The 21,171-nt window shown below is 65.7% G+C and overlaps 1 protein-coding gene across 9 annotated transcripts in view; it reads left to right on the plus strand.

Annotated features, from left to right (window-relative positions):
- ARHGAP8 (Rho GTPase activating protein 8) overlaps positions 1–21,171 on the plus strand; it is a 39,012-nt gene that overhangs the window by 3,595 nt on the left and 14,246 nt on the right. For 3 of the 9 annotated variants that reach the window (XM_070051527.1, XM_070051523.1, XM_070051525.1), the window contains exons 2-8: positions 9,866–10,058; positions 11,530–11,673; positions 12,484–12,571; positions 14,287–14,418; positions 15,828–15,914; positions 19,867–19,965; positions 20,767–20,877. In XM_070051527.1, the coding sequence (XP_069907628.1) occupies positions 9,962–10,058; positions 11,530–11,673; positions 12,484–12,571; positions 14,287–14,418; positions 15,828–15,914; positions 19,867–19,965; positions 20,767–20,877 (758 nt within the window). In that variant the 5' untranslated portion in view covers positions 9,866–9,961. Of the gene's footprint in view, positions 1–8,051; positions 8,377–9,865; positions 10,097–11,091; positions 11,393–11,529; positions 11,674–12,483; positions 12,572–14,249; positions 14,419–15,827; positions 15,915–19,866; positions 19,966–20,766; positions 20,878–21,171 lie in introns of those variants that run through there. The other 6 variants (XM_070051526.1, XM_070051530.1, XM_070051528.1 and 3 more) reach the window with 6 other exon arrangements.

Consider the following 21,171-nt stretch of genomic DNA (forward strand, 5'->3'; position numbering starts at 1 on the left):
GATGCGTTAGCAGGGAGCTGGGAGCTGGCTCAGAAGTGGAGCAGCTGGGACTGGAACCGGTGCCCATGTGGGATGCCGGCGCTGCAGCCCACGGCTCAGCCTGCTGCACCCCAGAGCCCCACCCTGCTTTAGTCTTCCCCCCACATTAAAGGCCCCCCCCACTCTCTCACTCCACCCGCTTCCTGTTGGGGGCACTGAGGATGGAGGCAGCAGGAGAGAGGAGATGGGATTTTTTCCCCTTTCTCTTTTTAACTTGAAAGAGACACAGGGGGAGGTTTTCCATTGGCTGGTTCACTCCCCAAATACCTGTGACAGCTGGGGTTGGGCCAGGCTTTGGCCAGGAGCCCAGAACGCAGTCCCCTGTCCCACATGCGTGGCAGGGACCCTAGGACTCGGGCAATCGCTGCTGTCTCCTCCCGGGGTGCGTGTGAGCAGGAAGCTGGCGTTGGAATCAGCCAAGAGGCAAACCCAGGCTCTGCGATACGGGTTACCGCGGCCCCGCGTTGGCAGCGCTGAGCATTCCTTCTGGAAGAATCGGTGCTGTGTGCAGCGCAGTCCTCGCCCGCCGGAGCCCGAGCACGGCCGGCTGAGTGGAGCCCGGGGCGCTGCCTCACACGGACCTGACTGGTCAGGCAGCTCAGCGGTCCAGGCTCCTGGGGAGCGGCCCACTCCCCTCCCCCACTGCCGTCGGAGAGCCGGGCGGAGGGAGCCCTGGCAGGCGGCTGGCTGGTTGGCTGGGCGCAGTGACCCGCGGGATGGCCGCCCACTGGGCCCTGGGGAGGCCTGGGAAGCCCCTCCCAGCCGGCCTGGCCCGCAGCCCTGTTCTGTGCCTCGGAGGCCGCTGCGTGGGCGCCCTGCCTGACCCTCGCGGTTCGCGTGGACGGCTCATGGGCCTCTCTGTACTGTGAATTTCCAGGGTTCAAGGGACACCCCGCATCGTCCCTGTGTGCAGGGGCCACAGCTGGCTGGTGCGTGTCCCCCCCGCCCACCACCGGCTCCCGACCTCCGCCTGCGCGGACAACCTTCCAGGTTGTGTTCCCCCAGTTTAGCGTCTCTCTGAGGTGTGAGGTCTGTGTGTCCCCCATAAACCTGCACGTGTTTGTGAGTGCAGCGCGACTCTGCGCCCGTGCACGCCGTGGAAAGCTGCGGCAAGCCGGACTCGTCCGTGCGGGACCTCGGCGCCCTCGGCACCCCGACCCCGAACAGCGGCCGCATCCCTTCAAACACCCGGGGCCCAGGCTCAAACGTCAGAGGTTCTTTTAGTTCTTTCTTTTTAAATTCAGGATCCAAATATTGCCCAGGCCTTGTGATTGGTTAATCGTTTAAGTCCCTTAAGAGCCCCTCCCCCACCTGTCTTCCCCCCCACTCCAGCCCCAAGGAGTTGTGTTGTGTTTAGACTTTGGGTCCCTGCACCACGGACGCACTGCATGCTGGGACTCTGTGTCCGTGTGACGATGACACAGCAACAGTGTGGAGGGGACAGCCTGGGGACGGTCCCGGGCAGCAGTGTGGTGTGTTTTGGGGACAGCCCGGGGAGGGTCCCGGGCAGCAGTGCGGTGTTCTGGGGACAGCCCGGGGAGGGTCCTGGGCGGCAGTGTGGTGTGTTTTGGGGACAGCGTGGGGAGGGTCCCAGGCAGCAGTGTGGTGTGTTTTGGGGACAGCGTGGGGAGGGTCCCAGGCAGCAGTGTGGTGTGTTTTGGGGACAGCCCGGGGAGGGTCCCAGGCAGCTGTGTGGTGTGTTTTGGGGACAGCGTGGGGAGGGTCCCGGGCAGCAGTGTGGTGTGTTTTGGGGACAGCCCGGGGAGGGTCCCGGGCAGCAGTGTGGTGTGTTTTGGGAGCAGCCCGGGAGGAGTTGGTGGAGGAGGCGGCTGTGAGTTGTGTCAGGCCCTGGTAGGGGTTTGATTTCATTCTGAGAACCGCAGGAAGCCCTGGGCACAGAGAGGGCGTCATGGGTGGTGCTGAGTGGCAGGTGGCAGGTGGGCTCTCAAGTCTGGAGCTGGAGGAGACGCCCCCTCACCCTGGCAGGTCTGAGTGTGGACGGCGGAGGCTGGCGGAGCCCCCAGCCCTCTCTGTGTCGGGGACAGAGCAGCCTGGGGTGGCCGGGAGGGGCCGAGCAAGCAGGTGGTGGGTGTGAGCCATGAGCATGGGTAGGACCTGGCCAGGCGGGGCCTGAATGCCCAGCTCTGTCCTGGGGTCTCTGCCTGTCCCCGTGTCCAGCCTGCGGCTGGCTGCGTGCTGGGACGCAGGAGGGTCAGGACAAGCAGACTTGGCAGAGCCCGATGAGGGCTCGGTCCTCACGCAGCTCTGGCCGTGGGGGAGCACCAAGGTACCGGTCGCCCAGGGACTGCAAAAGTGTGCGGGCTCGCACCTGCTGAGGGCTGTGAGCGATGGGTCCGTGGCGCTCTGCTGGTTGGAAGGGCGCGTTCTCTTGGCCGTGGTGGGCAGGGCGGCTGGGAGCCAACCTGCAGGTGCGGTCTGAGGTACCAGACGACGTCTAGGCAGGTGGTCCCTGATGTTCGATGGTTCCACTTCATAATTTTCAACACTGCAATGGTGCCGAAATGATCCGCCTTGACTAGAAACCACGCTTTGAATTTGGGTCTTTTCCCGGGCTAGCGGACGTGTGGGCCCAGCCTCTCGGGACGCTGGGCAGGGGCAGCCCCCAGGTCACCCGAGGAAGCCACATTCTGGGCGGTCTCCACGTGGGACCTGCGTTGTAACACGAGGGGCCCCTGTGTTCCGTCTTTGTCCCTGGTTTCTGGATTGACAGGTGCATCTCTGTGAATTGTCAGGACCTGATGGGTGGCTCCACGCAGGCCCCTGGGGAGCTTCAGGTGCAGGTTTGTCTCAGAGGAGCAAGGGTGGACCTTCCCCCGGGCCTCACTGCCCACTCGTGGCCGCCTGTGCGCCAGAGGCCCTCTGCTTCCCTCGTAGTCACCTGAGGCATTGGGCTCGTCCGCGTGCCCCTCACGACACTGGCCAAACTGCACCTGTGGCCCAGCCGAATTGATGGCAGGAGGAACCCTCATGAGGCTTCTGGGGGGCCTCCCCTGGCACCCCTGGGGGCCCCCCAGCCAGTCTGCACTGCCTGGGCACCTGGGCCAGCTGTGTGGCACCTGGCGGGGACAGGACCCCAGCTGCCCAAGGAGCTGCCAGGCCTTGATGGGTCCTGCTGTCCACTCACATACAGACTGGGGGAGGCGGTGCTCGGCGCCAACCTGGGGGGGGGCGTCCGGGACGGGAGACCCTTACTGTGCTCAGCTGGAGACCCCTGAGTGTGCAGCCCTCATCACAGCGCCCCTGGGTTGTATGGTTTTGCAGTTTAGGTTTGTTTATTTTGTATTTTTAGCTACTCGAGAGGCGGAGCTAGAGAGAGGGATGGATGGGGGGGACGAGCTCCCACCCTTGGGTCACTCCCCAGATACCCTCAAGACTGGGGGCTGGGCCAGGTCGGGGGCCCCCGTGGGTAGCAGGGGCCCAAGCACTCGGGCCATCCTCTGCTGCTGCAGGCGCATTAGCACAGAACTGGATTGGACGCGAAGCAGCCGGCCGGGACTCGAACCAGGCACTCGTATGGGAGGCAGAGTGCCAGGCAGCGGCTTCACCCGCAGCCCTGACCTGGGCTTTTGGGGGGGGGGGCACCGGGGTGGAAGGGGCGGGGAAGAGGAGTAGGTGCCGCTCTCTTAGGTTAAGGCGGAGGCTGCGGGAAAACACGTGCCGGGCTCCGAGCAGGCTCCTCAGCTCTGGGGGTGTGGGGGGCCCCGGGGCGGTGGCTGGCCCAGAACCACCGGGGCTGGCCCGGGCCGGGACCTCAGGCTGCGCTGTTGGCGTCTGTGCACAGTAGGGCGCATGGTAGGGCAGCCTTTCCCCAAAGCCGGAGGGGGAAGGGCCCAGGGCTGGGTGATTGCCTGTGGCCAGTGGTCCTGCAGGACGCATGCTCCCCGCTTGGCCCCCTCTGCTGGGATGGACGGGGCGTTCCCCAAAGAACCCCCAAGCCGGGTCTGCTCCCCGACGCGGAGAAAGCCCAACCCCGACACCGCGGTGCTGGAGGGAAGAGGCGTGAGTGAGGAGCCGGGCAGCTCTTGCTTAGCCCCCGGGCTCCCAGAGGGCTTGGGCTGAGAGGGGCGTGATCGCTCCTGCCCGGTTCCTGATGGGTCCGTGGTGTGCGTGGCCCTCCTTTGATTGGGTGGGGCTCTGTGATGGCAAAGTGGGCGCCAGGCGGTTTGGAGGCTGCTCTGCCCCAGCCTGGATTCCTGGGGGGAGAAACCCTGGATCTTATCTGTCCGGGAAACACGTGGCCCGTGCGGGCCGGCCGCACCTGCCCTCTCGGTTGGGTGAGCTCGCTCTGGCAAGTGGTTGATTGGCACACAGAAAGGCTGGGCGAGGCAGCCCTAGGGAGGGAGGCTGACGGCTGCGTGTCGGGGGGAGTGGCTTCCCCAGGAGGTGCACTGCGTTTTTGGGGTGGGGCTGTGTGCAGGCAGCTCCTGGTGCCTCCTGAGTTTGCTTCCAGGCTGCTTGTCTGTGACAGGTGCATCGCTGGGGCTGACCTTGGTGAAGGCTACATGTCCAGGCTAGCCCCAGGGGGGCCACACAGGGGCTCTGGGAGCTGGGGCTGTAGTGAGATCCAGTGCACGGGGGAGCAGGGACAGGCAGGTCCTGCACTGTGAAGTCTACGGGAAAGGTGGGGTGGCAGCAAGTCCCCACAAGCCGGGGTGACCCCCAGGGGAAGCAGCAGCCCCCATCCTCCCTGCGCCCAACAGCCAGGCCTCTCTGGGTGGCCGAGGGACCAGCCATCCACTCGCCCGGCCACTGCCTGGCACTCCTTCCACACCCACTACCTTGGGCTGCACCTGAGCCGTCGACCTCACTTTCCCAGCAGGTAGGGGTGAGGGTGGGGTCACCGACACCCCTCCCCAGTCCTCAGTGCCCAGCTCCCCAGCTTGGGGAGGGCTGGATTTGAAGGAGGCACCGAGGCAGCCCTGTGAGTCAGGTTGGGGCTCCCCTGACGGGGAAGGGAACCAGATCCTGTGGCTGCACCGGGGCCTTGGCCAGCTGGCTTCACCGTCACACCGGTCCACCCCCCGCCCTCAGAAACCGGGCCTCGGATCAGGTGATGGTGGAAAAACACAGGGGCCGCAGGCAGGGGGCTGTGGGCAGGGAAATGCGGGGTCAGGGTTCACTGGGGGATGTCACTCCAGGGCCGGCAGTGGCGTCACGGACGGAGTGCGGCTGAGCCCTGACCCTCCTGGTGCCTGGTGGGGGCCACGACAGGGACGTTTGACTGTTTTCCTTCTTGTTGCTATTTTCATTTGGGGGAGTGGCTTGGGTTTGAGAAGATTTATTTGAAAGAGTTACCGAGAGAGAGAGAAAGGGAGGAGAGAGAGAGCTAGAGCTTCCACCCGCCGGTTCACTCCCCAGTTGGCCACAATGGTTGGGGCTGGGCCAGGCTGAAGCCAGGAGCCAGGAGCTTCTTCGGGGTCGCCCACATGGATGCAGGGGCCAAAGCACTTGGTCCATCTTCTGCTGCTTTCCCAGGCCATAGCAGAGAGCTGGATGGGAAGTGGAGCAGCCGGGCCTCAAACTGGCAGCCATATGGGATGCCAGCACTGCAGGCAGCGGCTTTACCTACTGCGCCACAGCACCGGCCCTGTGGCTTTTGTTAATAGAAATTCTGGGAGGCTGCGGCCTCCCGGGCGGTGAGCACTCTGAGCGCCGTGCGACTTGGCACCGTCGCCTCCCGCACCTGTTACCCGGCCTGCAAGGTGCACCTGCCCGCTGGCCACCTGCAGGGGTCGTGACTCAGAGTCTGGGTGATCGCTGGGCCACTGCCCACGATGTGGTCACCTGCACCGGGCTCTTGCTGACCTTTGGACAACCCCGCAGGGGCTGTCCCCTCCCTGAAGTGGCCGTCGTCTCTGCGGGAAGCGTTTAGGACCTGCCTGCGTTTTTCATCACGCACTGTGTTTCAGTTTTACTCTGCTGGCGATGCCAGGGCTCAGTCAGGGCCCCGCCACAGAGCGAGTCTTGGGGTGTGTCCTCTGCCTCGGCCCAAGCTCTGTCCCACCCAAGACCAGCTCTCTCCCTGGGAAAGCACCCACTCTGGCCTTGGATCACCCAGGAGAGAGCCCTCTGCTCCCCAGGGACGACCCCAGGACCAGCAGGCACTGCCCACTTTCCAGTCCCACCCACCACCACGTTGAGCTGGAAAGCAGGTCCGGTCCGCCCCCCCAGGCCATGGCCGCAGGTGGCCACTCTCACCCACAACTTCCATGGGGGCAGTGCTGTTTGCCGTGGGCGGGGGTCCCACGTGGTGTCTCCCACCCCCATCGCCCTTATGTGTCAGGTCATTCGTGAATGCCAGGAGCCCTGTTAGCCGGGACGGAGGCACCACCAGCCAGCGTCCTGTACCCGACAGTTTGTGAGCAGCTGGTGGGTGGGAGAAGTGGCGGCCGCTCATTCTGTAACCCTCCCCTCCCCCACTGTGCCCCCCCAGTCCACTCTGCCTGCCCCCTCCCCCATGCACATCCCTCCCCGGCCACAGCCCTCCACAGTCCCCTGGGGCACCCCAGCCCCTCTTTGTGACCCCTCCCATCCACACAGCCGCCAGGGTCCCCCTGCCAGGCTCCCTGCCTCCATGCCCTACGTCCAGCTCTTGCCCTCAGCCACAGCCGTCCTGTCCTTGTGGGGGCCCGCGGACAGACGCGCATGGCCAGAGCCGCTGCCTGGCCTCCCAGCTCCCAGCCCAGTGGGGGCCTGAGGACTGTGGGGCTGTCCCAAGGTGGCGGGCTCTCTGCTCCCAGGGACCAGGAGGGCTCCCCTGGGGCTCCCATTCTGCAGGCAGGAAGCAAAGCTGAGTGAGGCCACCACCCAGCCCAGGCCACCCCAGCCACCACCCAGCCCAGGCCACCCCAGCCACTACCCAGCCCAGGCCTTTCTGGGCGGCTCCACCACCCCAGCTGTCTCAGGTCCCTGGGGGTGTGGGAGGTTCCAGGAGTCTCTGCCGTCACTGCCCAAGCGCCTGCTGGGCCTCCCTGCTGCTCGCCCCGAGTCCCTGTCCCCATGGCAGCTGCCCTGGTCAGGACCCCTCTGGTGTCCCCGGCTGGGGTTGAGCCTTGTCCTCCGTGGAGCCGGGGCGGCTGTGTTGGGAGGGCTTGGTGCTGGGGGTGCTGGGTCTGTGCCTGCCCGAGGCTGCCTGCCACCTCCCCATCCAGTGCCTCGGGGCTGGTCGTGGGGTTTCGCTTTGTTCTTATTTGAGAGGCCGGGAGAGGCCTCTCACCTGTTGGTTTGCTTGCCCCACACGCCAGCAGTGGCCAGAATTGGGCCCAGCCGAAACCCAGGTCTCTCACTCGGGTGGCGGGAGCCAAGCACTGGGGCCGTCACTGCTGCCCTCGCGACTCCGCGTTAGCAGGAAGCTGGAGGCCCGAGCCAGGACGCCGGGGCCCAGCTGGGATTGTAATCAGCAGGCTCAACGCCAGCCCCCCCCCCTCAGCTTTGACACTCTCGCCCTCAGCTGTGCGGCAGCTCTGAGCTCCTCTGTGTGGAGGTAAAATCCCGTGAGCAGCGCAGGCACCTGCTGGCTTGCTCCGTAGCACAGCGTGTGGGTCACGCGCGTGCAGTGTTGCGGGTGGCAGTGCCCCTGCCGCCCTGGTGGCTGAGTAAAACTGTGGCACACTCGGGTCCGGCGCTGTGGCACAGCAGGTAAAGCTGCTGCCTGCAGTGTTGGTATCCATGTGGGCACCGGTTCGAGTCCCGGCTGCTCCACTTCCGATCCAGCTCTCTGCTGTGGCCTGGGTAAAATAGTAGAAGATGGCCCAAGTCCTTGGGCCCCTGCACCCACGTGGGAGACCTGGAGGAAGCTCCTGGCTTCAGATCAGCACAGCTCCGGCCATTGTGGCCATCTGGGGAGTGAACCAGCAGATGGAAGACCTCTCTCTCTCTCTCTTTCTATCTCTCTCTCTCTCTCTGCCTCTCTGTAACTCTGCCTTTCGAATAAGTAAATATATCTTCTGAAAAAGCGTGGCACACACGGCCACTCGCAGTACGGAATCCTCGATGGCGATAACCACGCTCGGGCACCGGCCCCTCATCTGCTGTGCTCCCCGTCGTCATCTTCCCGTGTGCCCCTCCGCTTCGGTTTCTTAGCAAACCGTGTCCCGTGGCCGCTGGCAGCAACCCCGCGCCTTGGGTTCCGTGTCTGTGGGCTGCATCGTTCTCCCTGGTGGGTGATCTGACCTCCTGTTGCTCACCACGACCCCCGGCGCAGTAGGCTCGGCCACTTGCACACCACTCCGACGCCACACGGACGCGGGCTTCCACCATGTTCCCGAAACCACACCGCCCCGCCGGATCCCTGCTGTTAAGGGCGGCGCGGCCACGGTGAGCCAAGGAGATGGGTAGAACTGGCTGCCCCTGGGGAGGGCCAGACGGGGCCGAGTGTGCACACCCAGTGGGGTCTCTGGGACCTACAGCTTGTGGGAAAGGCGCCCAGACCTGCCACTGAGGAAGCAGAGAGCTGTGCTGGGGGGGCGTGGTTTTCCACGAAGCCGTCTTCCCCACGCAGCGGCCCCCGGCTGGTGCCCTCGCCCCTGGGAATTCCCCCCTTCCCCCTCCTCCAGGAAGGCGTCCTTGACTCCGCTGCTCCCTGGATGTCCGTTGACCCTGGCCTTGACCACACAGTGCCTGTGTCTCGTGGTCAGCTTCCTGGTCTGTCTGCCCCCCTGGAGTGTGGATTCCTGGCGGGGACCCGTTCCCCCCGGCCCCCAGGGTGGGAACAGAGCCCATGACGCACAGTGGGGCTGCCTCGCTCCCCCCATGGCTTTGAGTCGGCAGCACTTTTGTGCAGGAGGCTGGTTTCCACTCACTGCCCGCAGCAGAAGAGATGGCCGGCGAGATGCTCAGGTACAGCCGGCCCCAGCGTCGGCACCACCGGGGGAGCAGCAGGCTCCGTGGCTTCCGCTCTGGCACTGAGCACAGGCCCAGCGTTGCCGAGGTAGAGCCCATGGCGCTCCCTCCACGCGGGGCCCGAGGGTGCGGGGCAGGGTGGAGGCCACCCCCAGGCAGACACAGGCAGTTCTGGCAGTAAGTCACGGTCATTCAAATCGAGGCAAAGAATGTGCTAGAATGGGAGCATTAGCACAGCAAGTGGGCCAGGGGTCAGTCGAAGTGGGCCCGGGGTCGGCTTGGGGACTGGTGTGGAAGAGTCGGGGGCGGGGCCCTCATTGAGGCTCCTGGGGAGAGCTGGATGTGGCCGGAGTCGCGTGGAGCTCGGGAAGGCGGGGCCATGCACAGGTGTGGCGGGGGCTCCTGTCCCCCGAGGGGCCGTCCGCGGGTCTCCGGGGATGCCTCCGGTGAGGGCTGGCTCCTCCGTCGCTTCTCTCCACCGTCTAAGCTCTATCATCTGGGTGACAGTGGCTACTGTGTATCGTGAGGTGAGAGTTGGTGCATGGACGATGCACGTGAACAAGTCCTGTACGGTGAGTTTGTTACCAGGGTGTGTTGTCAGTTGTGCAATAGATGAGTGACGGGCGCAGCTGTCGGCCACACCTCTCCCTGCTCCCGCTGGGCCCACGGCCGCGGCCTTCCCAGAGTCGCTGGCGCCCCCTGGAGGCCAGCGGGGCTCCCGTTGAGCAGCGGGAAGTTTTCCTGCGGATGTGGGGGACTGAGAAACCACGACTTTTTGGGTTATCGTGTATTTGTTTTAATTGGTAAAATGATCTGTTTTCATTTTATTCGAAAGGCAGAGAGAGAGAGATCCCATCCGCTGGGTCTCCCACGCCCCAGGGCTTCTTCACTGGACGTTAGATTCGTCAGAGCCCAGCGTGCGGACACTGACAGCTTTGTTGTTTGTTGTTTGTTTGCTTTCTAGGGAGAGGCCTTCTCTTGAGTTCTCCGGTCCTGAGGCTGCCCCGTGAGGCTGCCCGCCCTCCATGGGCTTCTCCTCTGCGCTGGTGGACAGACGCCCATGTCGGGACCCCCAGGAGGCCGCTTCCCCACCCGCCAGGAGCGCACGGCTGGGCTGGACGTGGCGCAGCCGGCCCCGGCAGACTCGGCCGTGACAGGTGACATCGGCTCCTCCAGCCCAGCCAGGAGGTCACGGGTGGGTGACACCAGGGGTCTTCAGAAAGCCCTTGGGAGATGTGGACTGGGAAAGAACTACCATGGGCTTCAAAGTTGTCTGCACCCAAATCGGCTGTTAGTTCCATTTTCCACGAACGGCGTGAAGTCCCCTCGTCCAGTCCCACAGCTCAGAGAAGTGGAGCCCCCGTGACAACCTGCTGGGTGCCCTGTCCCGCCCCTCCCCCTGCCCCTGCCCCTTGTCCCAGGCCCTGTCCACTCCCACCCCACCCCTGCCCCCACCCCCAACTTCCACCCCCACTCCCAGCATCCCAGTCCCCACCCCTACCCCCAGTATCCCAGGCCCTGCCCGCCCCTGCCCCCTTGTTCCAGGCCCCACTCCCACCCCTACCCCCAGTATCCCAGGCCCTGCCCACTCCCACCCCACCCCAACCCTCTTGTCCCAGGCCCCGCCCCCTTGTCCCAGGCCCCACTCCCACCCCTACCCCCAGTATCCCAGGCCCTGCCCACTCCCACCCCACCCCAACCCTCTTGTCCCAAGCCCCACCCCCTTGACCCAGGCCCTGCCCCTTGTCCCAGGCCCCACCCCACCAGGGACAGGCCCACCTCCTGGCTGTCTCTGAGCCTTGAGGGGGGTGCGATGTCACCCTGTGCAGCATTCGGCTGCCCTGTGAGGCGCCAGGGTCTGTGTCTCCATCTTACAGACCGGGAGACTGAGGCCCAGAAGGGTTGGAGAATGCGGAGGGCATCCGGGACCAGGGAGCACTGGAGGGAGCGCTGCCTTTCAAACAAATCTTTTTAAAGTAGATGATTTGTCCAGAGACAGAGTGCAGAGAGAGGCAGAGACCAAGAGGGAGGTCTTCCGTCCGCTGGTTCACTCCCCAGATGGCCACAGTGGCCAGAGTTGGGCCCATCCGAAGCCAGGAGCTTCCTCCGGGTCTCCCACATGGGCACAGGGACTCAAGCACTTGGGTCATCTTCCACTGCTGTCCCAGGCCCTTAGCAGGGAGGTGAGTGGGAAGAGGAGCAGCTGGGACTTGAACCTGCGCCCCGATGTGGGCCGTCAGAGTCGTCGTGAGCAGCGGCTTCCCCAGCGGCGCCGCAGAGCCAGCCCTGCTTCGCTTCTCATGACAACGCCGCTGGTCGTTGGATCTTGGTCTGACCTCATCCTAACTGAGGACTGGGTGGCCGCGCACTTTGGAAGGGCCTGTTGAACCCTCCATGTCTGGGGACTGAGTCTGCCGTGACCTTGACATTCAGGGTTCCTGTTCCTGCTCTGCCCGGCTCTCGCCTTCCTCGCCCTGGGATGCCGCAGTCGGTGCGCAGCCAGCGCTCGGCTCACGGGGCGGTGTGCAGGGTGCGAGGCGGAGGGCGTGGCGGGGACACAGGGACCCAGGAGGCCCCTTCGCGGTCCTTCCTCAGGACTGACTTCCCATTTTGTCCCTCGTCTCCCAGATCTGCGGAGGAGCCAGGCGGCGGCGCCTGCACTGGGTGCAGGGAGAAGGCCCTTGGGGGCACCCATGGCCGGCCAGGACCCTGCGCTGAGCACGAGTCACCCGTTCTACGACGTGGCCAGACATGGCATCCTGCAGGTGGCAGGTGGGTCCCGCGCACCGGAGCGTGCGTGTTGGGGGCGGGCAGCCAGGGCTGTGAGATCAGGAAGCTGAGACCGGGAGGCTGGGAGAGGCTGACACTTGTCACTGTCCCCAGCACGTGGCCGGTCATGGCCGAGCGTCCCAGGCACGCCCTGCGTGCTGCAGATCCTCTCCCCGGACCCAGGCACGAGAGGAGGAGGGGTCTCCCGCCCCGACTCCTGCAGGCGGGTCTGGGGGCAGGGGCAGGCCGGCAGGGTCCCCAGCGGCCATGTTCACCTCCCGGGGCTGTGCTGCTTCCTGTCTCACGAAGCCCCGGCTGTGTGCCTGGCCCTGACCCTGGGTGCTCCATGGGGACCTGCACGGGTGTGTTGAGAGATGGACAGCACAGGTCCGGGCTGTGACGGAGGGCAGGGGCATCAGGACCTCTGACAGGGCTCTCGTACTGCCCAGGACGTGAGACTGTGCCCGGGCCACCTGGCTGCTTCCAGGGCCCAGGGTTTCAGGGCCCATCAGGGCTGCCTTCACACTGTGGGGAGGAGGCGGCGGGTGGAGCACTGCTGGCTTTGAAGTCCTTTGTGTCTTGATGCTGCTGGCCAAGCGGCTGACCCGGTGAGGGTGACTCGGCACGTGGGCCTCACTTTCCCATCTGTAGAATGGGGGCAGGCGTGCAGAGTCACTCGCCGGTGTGGGCGCCCAGCTGGTGCCGCAGTCACGGATGCTGCCCCGTGCCCCCAGCCCAGGCGGGCGGGAGGAGCCCGTGGGTTCCCCCCCACCCCGAGGCGGGCGCAGAGGCTCACACCGTCTGCCCCTCCAGGACACGACCGTCTCGGGAGACGCGTGGTCACGTTCAGCTGCTGCCGGATGCCCCCGTCGCACCAGCTCAACCACCAGCGGCTACTGGAGTGAGTGCCCCCCCCACTCCCCCGCCCCCGGCAGCTTCCTTCCGCCTCCCTTGTTGCACCCAGCTCTCGCTCTCCCAGGTCCACGCGGGGCCGCCTCTGGGTGCCCACTCCCTGGGGCCACACACACACACACACACACCCATCGCCAGCACCTTGGCTTGGGGGGGCGGAGTTTGGTTTCTCTGAGCCCTGGAGCTGCAGGTGCGCTCCATCTGGAGGTGGGGACAGCCCCGGTCCTGGGTGCGGAGCTGGCCCCGCTGTGGGGTGCCTGCAGACGACTTCCGGGCTGTGTGGTGGCGGCTGGGCTATGTCACCTCTGAGGCCTGGGGGGGGGGGGTCCTGTCTGCCTCCTCCCCGTCCTGGTGGCCTCATGGCCCCCTCTGCCTCTTCCCATGGCCACCTTGCCCTTGCCTTTCTCGTTAGAATTAAGATTTGTTTGTATTTATTTGAGAGGCAGAGTGACAGGAAGAGAGAGAGAATCTTCCATCTGCTGGTTCACGCCTCAAGTGGCCGCAACAGCAGGGCCTGGGCCGAGCCAAGGCCAGGAGCCAGGAGCTCCATCCGGGTCTCCCCATGGGGGCAGGGGCCCCAGCACTTGGGCCACCCTCGGCTGCCTTCCCAGGTGCATTAGCAGGGAGCTGCATCAGAAGCAGGGCAGCCGGGACCCGACCTGTTCTCACCCGTGGTGCCTGCGTCCCAAGCTGGCTTAACCGGCCCTGCATCTCCTCTCACGTGGACGTCAGCCGTGTGGGCGCTGGCTCTTCCTCCTCACCCCCCCCCCGCTGCCCCCACCCCCAGCCGTCCACGTGCTCGGCCACACCCCGCCAGGTGTGAGCTCCTGGGCTGGAGGTGGGGGGATTAAGCCCGAGTCTGGGAGCCCAGTGGGGTGGGGACGGGGAGCACAGCCCCAGGCGGCCGAGAGGCACCTGCTGGCCTGGGCGCCTCCCACTTGGCTGGACGGCGAGACCACTCCCACCTTCCCCCTTGAGGACCGCACCAGCGCCGCCCCCAGCCGTGGCCGAGGTCCTCGGCGCTCCGGCCCCTTGCGTGCCGTCGGAGGTCCCGCTCTGGGTGCTCTCTGGGACTGCTGCCCGGTGATGTGTCCCGGCACTGCAGTGCACGGTGGCTGAGGCCGAGCTGAGCTCAGAACCGTGGGAGGGGGACCCCTGGTGTTTCTCCGTCAGAGCAGGCGTTTATCAGGCTGGGCACCCGTGTGGACGGCAGCACGGGCAGGGGCAGGGCGGTGTGGACTCCGTTCAGATCCAGTTCTGCCCGTGACTGATCCACTGTGGAGCCACAGTCCCCGTGCTGGGTCGCTGGGAGGATTCAGTAGGTCAGAGCTCATGCCCGGGGGACCCATCGTCCAGCCAGGAAAGGCCGGTGAGCACCTGCAGTGGGCGGCGGCTGCTGGAGGCTTCTCCCGGGGCGGGGCCGGGCTGTCCCTGCGCCCGCTCATAGCCAGAGGGCCCTTGTGGGTGGATTAATTAGAGCCAATGACGGCACAGGCAGTCCCACACCGAGGCGGGGGGATCGTGGCCCCTGCAGCTGGGTGCCCGGCCTGGCCCAGACAGCTCAAGAACATGCCAGACCAGTATGTGCGTGGGGTCCCGGGTGGGATTCCCCCTTGACCCCCGGCTGGGCGACCACAGCTCCCGTGCTTGGTTTCCGCCACACACAGGTGCTTCTCACGCCTGGCCCTTGTGTTCCGTGTCCAGATACCTCAAGTTCACGCTGGACCAGTACGTGGAGAATGACTACACCATTGTCTACTTCCACTACGGCCTCAACAGCCAGAACAAGCCGTCCCTCAGCTGGCTCCAGAGTGCCTACAAGGAGTTCGACAGGAAGTGCGTGCCTCGAGCCTGCGGGGGGGGGGGGGGGGCAAGATGGGTGCTGGGGAGCAGGCAGGGGGTCCTGTGTGGCTTCAGGCCCGGGCCATGTCCAGCTGTGGCACCCAGGGCAGGGGCCAGCACCCTTGGCTTTCAGGGCTGCCCCTCCCTGTCCCCAGGACTGGCCTCTGGCCGGGTCAGGGCAGCCGTGGGCCACGCACACGCACACGCCGCTCACGCAGAGGCAGGGCCGCGAACCTTTGCGTGGAGGCTGAGCTGTGAGTTTCATGGCCTTTTCACGAGACAAGAATTATAGCTCCGCTGAATTTTTTAACCACTTAAAAGTATGAAACCTGTTTGGCTCGTGAGCTGCGCGATTCGGGCAGCAGGTGGATCTGGCCTGAGTCCCCCTCCCCCCACTGCCCCAGGTGCCAACCCCTGGTCCAGTGAACTTGAAAGGATTAAGGCCACACCCCCTCCCCTCGCCCAGAGCCTCTCCCTGCCTGCAGCACACAGGTGGCCGCCTGGTGGTGGTGGTGAGGCGGCCGGTCCCACGGGGCAGTCCCCTCCCCCACCGGCAGCAAGCAATAGCCAGTGTGTGCAAGGCAGGCCCCGCCCTCCACGCCACACCACGAGCCTGTGGTCTGGAGCCGGCAGCTTCTTTCCGGAGAGCTCTCTTGCCACACAGCCTCTGCCGTTGGCTCCTCCTCTCCAGAACATTCTGCCAGGCTACTCCGTCTCCTTTTTTTAAAAAATTTCAACTGTTGATTTCCACCTGTTATTTGAAAGAGGAGACAGAAGTTCTATCACCGGTTCACTCCCCGGGGGTCTGCAGCAGCCAGCGCTGGGCCCGGCCGATGCAGGACGCCTGGGCAGCAGGACCCGCAGCACCTGAGCCGTTGCCTGCTGCCCCCCAGCATGCCGTCTGCAGGGAACTGGGGTCGGAGCAGAGGCGGGACTCAGCCCCGGGCCCTCCTCTGGGGTGTGGTGTGGACGTCACAGCCGCGGTGCCAGTGTGGTGTGGACGTCACAGCCGCGGTGCCAGTGTGGTGTGGGCGTCACAGCCGCGGTGCCACCACTCGGCCAAATGCCCGCCCCCAGGCCCCGCCTTTTGTGGTTGCACCGTTCACCCACAGCGCTCACCGCCCGCTTTCTGGAGCGCTCCCCCTGCCGTGGGGCACCGCGGAGACCCACGGCCCTGGAAGGGTGGGCTTCGCGGCAGCTGCACTGCAGGCCCCTGGACACCCCCACATCCTGCCAGCCCCCCACCCTGCACTGAGGTCCTTCACCAGCTCTTCTCGGGGACCCCCCGGGAAGCAGAGGAAGGAGGGCAGAGGAAGGGTGTGCAGGGGTGAGCTCGCACACGCTCACCGGTGCCGCTGCCGCGTGGTGGCTGCACACCGGAAGTCCCGCCTCTGGCTGTGCAGGTACAGGAAGAACCTGAAGGCGCTCTACGTGGTGCACCCCACCAGCCTCCTCAAGGTGCTGTGGAGCGTCTTCAAGCCCCTCATCAGGTGGGCGGGGCTCGCCGCGGGGGGGGGGGGGGGCGCGCGCTCACGCTGGCTCCGGGATGCCCGTCCCTGCCCGCTCGGATGCCCGTCCCTGCCCGCTCGGGATAACCATCCCTGCCCGCTCGGGATGCCCGTCCCTGCCCGCTCGGGATAACCATCCCTGCCCGCTCCAGGATGCCCATCCCTGCCCGCTCGGGATGCCCGTCCCTGCCCGCTCCGGGATGCCCGTCCCTGCCCGCCCCGGGATGCCCGTCCCTGCCTGCCCCGGGATGACCGTCCCTGCCCACTCGGGATGCCCGTCCCTGCCAGGTCCCTGCCAGGCGGCCGCGGGCGGGCCCAGGCCTGCTCCAGTCCCTGTGACTCCGCGGGGTGTGCGCCGCCTGTTCTACCCCAGCGTGTTGTGCTGGAAGCCTCACAGACGGGAGACGAGCCCCGAGGACACTACCCTCCTCACCTCCTCACCCCTCACCCCTCCTCACCCCACCTCACCTCCTCACCCCTCCTCACCTCCTCACCTCCTCACCACCCTCACCCCTCCTCACCTCCTCACCCCTCCTCACTTCCTCACCTCCTCACCCCTCCTCACCCCTCACCCCTCCTCACCCCACCTCACCTCCTCACCCCTCACCCCTCCTCACCTCCTCACCACCCTCACCTCCTCACCTCCTCACCTCCTCACCACTCATCCCTCCTCACCTCCTCACCCCTCCTCACCTCCTCACTCCACCTCACCTCCTCACCTCCTCACCACTCATCCCTCCTCACCTCCTCACCCCTCACCCCTCCTCACCCCACCTCACCTCCTCACCCCTCACCCCTCCTCACCTCCTCACCTCCTCACTCCACCTCACCTCCTCACCACTCATCCCTCCTCAACTCCTCACCCCTCACCCCTCCTCACCCCTCCTCACCTCCTCACCCCTCACCTCCTCACTCTACCTCACCTCCTCACCCCTCACCCCTCACCTCTCCTCACCTTCTCACCCCTCACCCCTCCTCACCCCTCCTCACCTCCTCATCTCCTCACCCCTCCTCACCTCCTCATCTCCTCACCCCTCACCTCCTCACCCCTCCTCACCTCCTCACCCCTCACCTCCTCACCTCCTCACCCCTCACCTCCTCACCCCTCCTCACCCCACCTCACCTCCTCACCCCTCATCCCTCCTCACCCCTCCTCACCCCACCTCACCTCCTCACCCCTCACCTCCTCACCCCTCAACTCCTCACCCCTCCTCACCCCCTCACCGCTCCTCACCCCCCTCATCCCTCCTCACCCCTCCTCACCCCTCATCCCTCCTCACCTCCTCACCCCTCACCCCCCTCACCTCCTCACCCCTCACCCCCTCACCCCTCCTCACCCCTCACCTCCTCACCCCTCCTCACCCCACCTCACCTCCTCACCTCTCCTCACCCCTCCTCACCTCCTCACCTCTCCTCACCCCTCACCCCTCCTCACACCTCATCCCTCCTCACCTCCTCACCTCCTCACCTCTCCTCACACCTCATCCCTCCTCACCTCCTCACCCCTCCTCACCTCCTCACCTCTCCTCACCTCCTCACCCCTCCTCACCCCACCTCACATCCTCACGTCTCCTCACCCCCACCCCTCCTCACCTCCTCACCCCCTCACCCCTCCTCACCCTCCTCACCTCCTCACCTCCTCACCTCCTTACCCCTCCTCACCCCTCATCCCTCCTCACCTCCTCACCCCCTCACCCCTCCTCACTCCCTCACCCCTCCTCACCTCTCCTCACCCTCCTCACCTCCTCACCTCCTTACCCCTCCTCACCTCCTTACCCCTCCTCACCTCCTCACCCCTCCTCACCTCCTCACCCCTCCTCACGCCCTCACCCCTCCTCACCCCACCCCTCCTCACCTCCTCACCCCCTCACCCCTCCTCACTCCCTCACCCCTCCTCACCTCTCCTCACCCTCCTCACCTCCTCACCTCCTCACCTCCTTACCCCTCCTCACCCCTCATCCCTCCTCACCTCCTCACCCCCTCCTCACCTCCTCCTCACACCTCCTCACCCCTCACCCCTCCTCACCTCCTCACCCCTCCTCACCCCTCATCCCTCCTCACCTCCTCACCCCTCCTCACCTCCTCACCCTTCACCTCCTCACTCCCCCCCACCCCTCCTCACCCCTCCTCACCTCCTCCTCACCTCCTCACCCCTCCTCACTTCCCCTCACCTCCCTTTGCTGGTTGGACCCCTGCAGTGGTTCGGGGAGTGTTGCTGACACATGTCGCTTCCTCAACCTGCAGCCCTGGGGGGAGCAGGGAGTGTGAGCGTGCGTGGATGTGAGTGTGTGTGAGCGTGGATGTGTGTGAGCATGTGTGTGTGAGTGTGCATGGATGTGCGTGTGCGAGTGTGTGTGAGTGCGTGTGCAAGTGTGTGTGTGAGTGCGTTGATGTGTGTGCATGTGTGTGTGAGCGTGTGTGTGTATATGAGTGTGTGGGGGTGTGTGTGTGCATGTGTGTGTGAGCGTGTGTGAGCGTGGATGTGTGTGTGGATGTGCGTTGCGAGTGTGTGTGAGTGTGCATGGATGTGCGTGTGCATGTGTGAGTGTGTGTGTGAGTGTGTGAGCGTGTGTGAGTGCGTGGATGTGCGTGTGCAAGTGTGTGTGTGAGAGTGCGTGGATGTGTGTGTGCATGTGTGTGTGTGCGTGGGTGTGCTTGCCTGTGAGTGTGGCACGTATGGACATGAGTGGGCACGTGTTCATGTGTGCACGCGTGTGTGTGCCTGTGAGTCAGCGTGGCGTGGATGTGCCTGTGTGCAGCAGTGAGCACACGTGTGAGGCACACCTGTGTGTGTGCGCATAAGCACGGCACATGTGTGTGCACGTGAGCCTGCGCGTGCCTCCCCAGCTGCCTGGCCATCGCTGCTGGGACTGAACCGCGGCCCCGTGGAGCAGCCCCGGCGGGGGCTGCGTGCACTCCTGGTCCTAAAGTGGCCAGCGCCCCCCCTCCCCACCGCTGGGCCAGACACGCTTGGCAGAAGGCGGGATTCTAGTTTTTTTTTTTTTAAGATTTATCTATTTATTTGAGAGAGAGAGTTACAGACAGAAGGGGGGAGAGAGAGAGAGAGAGAGGAGAGAGAGGGGAGAGAGAGAGAGAGAGAGAGAGAGAGAGGTCTTCCATCCACTGGTTCACTCCCCACATGCCCTCGACAGCTGGAGCTGGGCTAGTCTGAAACCAGGAGCCAGGAGCTTCTTCCGGGTCTCCCACGTGGGTGCAGGGGCCCAAGGACTTGGGGCACCTCCCACTGCTCTCCCAGTCCACAGCAGAGAGCCGGATCGGAGGTGGAGCAGCCGGGACCTGAGCCGGCACCCGTAAGGGATGCCAGCACTGCAGGCGCCGGCTTAACCTCAGCACTGGCCCCTACCTGTGGTTCTTTAACCACATTCTTAGTTGTGTTCCCTGAATAGCTACAGTAAGGAAATAACATCGTTCTGAACAATAAATAAGACCAGGATGATACCATTTGTGGCAAACGAAGCCCTGGTGGCCGTGGAGCGGGCTGGGGCCGCAGCCCGGCGTAGAGGGGCTGCTCACGCCCACTGCGGGCCTCCGCAGGACCACGGCAGCCACAGCGCAGCCACGGCGCAGCCAGGGCTCCAGCTGGAGCCTGGTGGGCACAGCCCGGCTCTGCCTCCTGCCTCACTTCAGGGGAGAGACCCCTTCTCAAAGAGGGGCCAGGAGCAGGGAGGCCCCCAAGAGACGGTGGGGTTGCAGGACTCGCCCAGGGCCTGTCTGGCCCTGCAGGTCCTCTGCCCCCAGGGCGCTCAGGGAGGAGCGGAGAGGGGACAGCTGGGTGGGAAGTCGCCCCCACCCCCAGACCCCCGAAAGCCTGGCTGCCCTGGAAGTCCGCGCGGTGCCCTCCCGCCCCCACCGCAGGCCCCCAGCCCGCCCGCGGCCCCTGCCGGTTTCCAGCCTCTTCCTTCTGTTCTCTCAGCCACAAGTTTGGGAAGAAGGTCATGTATTTCAACTACCTGAGTGAGCTGCATGAGCACCTGCCGTCCGACCAGCTGCCCGTGCCCCCAGAGGTCGTGCGGTGAGTCTCCGCCAGCCCCGCCCCGGCCGGAGTGCCCTGCCCAGGCGTGGCGTGGAGTTGGCGGCATCCACATGTGTGCACAGTGGGCGACTCGAGCCGTGGCCCCGGGGTGTGACCGGCGATTCCTCACCTGGCCATGGGCGTTGGCTGTCCTGGGGCCCCTGGTGGCCGCGGTGCGGGGCAGGGGCGCCTCTCGGGGGCTGCTCGGGGCGGGGAGGCTATGATTCTCTCAGACGGCAGCTGTGGCCACAGCAGCTGAGGGTTCAGGCTCCCAGGCCACGTCCTGGCTCCCAGCTGCCCCCGCGTGTCCAGCGGTACCCCAGTGGGTCCCTGCAGCAGGGCCCCCCGTCTGAGCTGCTGACACTGCTCCCTGTCCCGGACCTGTGTCCACAGGGCCACACACCGAGGGCCCCAGGAAGGGTGTCTTTGCCCAGGGGAGGGGGAGGAGTAGACAGAGCGGCTGGGAGTCTGGTGAGCGCTGTCCAAGGGCTTCCCCTCCGACTCCCTCCCGGCCCCCCTGCTCAGTAGCGGCCAGCGCTGAGCACCCGCTGTGCAGCCCAGCCAGACAGGTCCCCCAGCACTCGGCCTCCAGTCAGATGCCTGGAGGCCACGTGTGTCCTCATGGTGGCCGCACTGAGCTCTGGCATGGTGGGGGGCTGCTGGGGGCTGGACCACCCTTCCTGCCGCTTGAGGTACTGCCAGGGGGGTGGGTGTGCGCACACGTGTGTGCCTGCGACCGTCCGCTGGTGTCGGGGAGCCCATGTCTCACCACATGGCAGCCGTGCGTCCCCGTGTCTGCAGGTATGACCAGCAGCTCCAGAGCCTGCACAAGGGCCAGCCGCCACCTCCGGCCAAGACGCCTCCGCCCCGGCCGCCCCTGCCCACGCAGCAGTTCGGGGTCAGTCTGCAATAGTAAGTGAGCGCGGGGAGCCAAGGGACACTGCTGGCGTGGGGACGCTGTCCCCGACCGAGGCTGAGCCTGGCCACCGTGTGTCTGTGGGGGGGGCTCGGTGCTGGGCAGGGCAGGGAACACCTGGGCCCCTGCCCTAGCTCCCGCCCCCAGGCCCGATGCTGGGAGCGCAGGGGTGGTCACGTGACTGGCTATGGCCAATGAAATGGCAGCCACCGTGGGCGTGCCGGCCAGAGGCTGGCGGTGGGCGTGGGCGCTTGGTTGGGCCGCTGCCCCCTGAGTGGCCATAGTGCGCC

This window comes from Oryctolagus cuniculus, chromosome 11 (assembly GCF_964237555.1).
Source record: "Oryctolagus cuniculus chromosome 11, mOryCun1.1, whole genome shotgun sequence".
NCBI lineage: Eukaryota > Metazoa > Chordata > Mammalia > Lagomorpha > Leporidae > Oryctolagus > Oryctolagus cuniculus.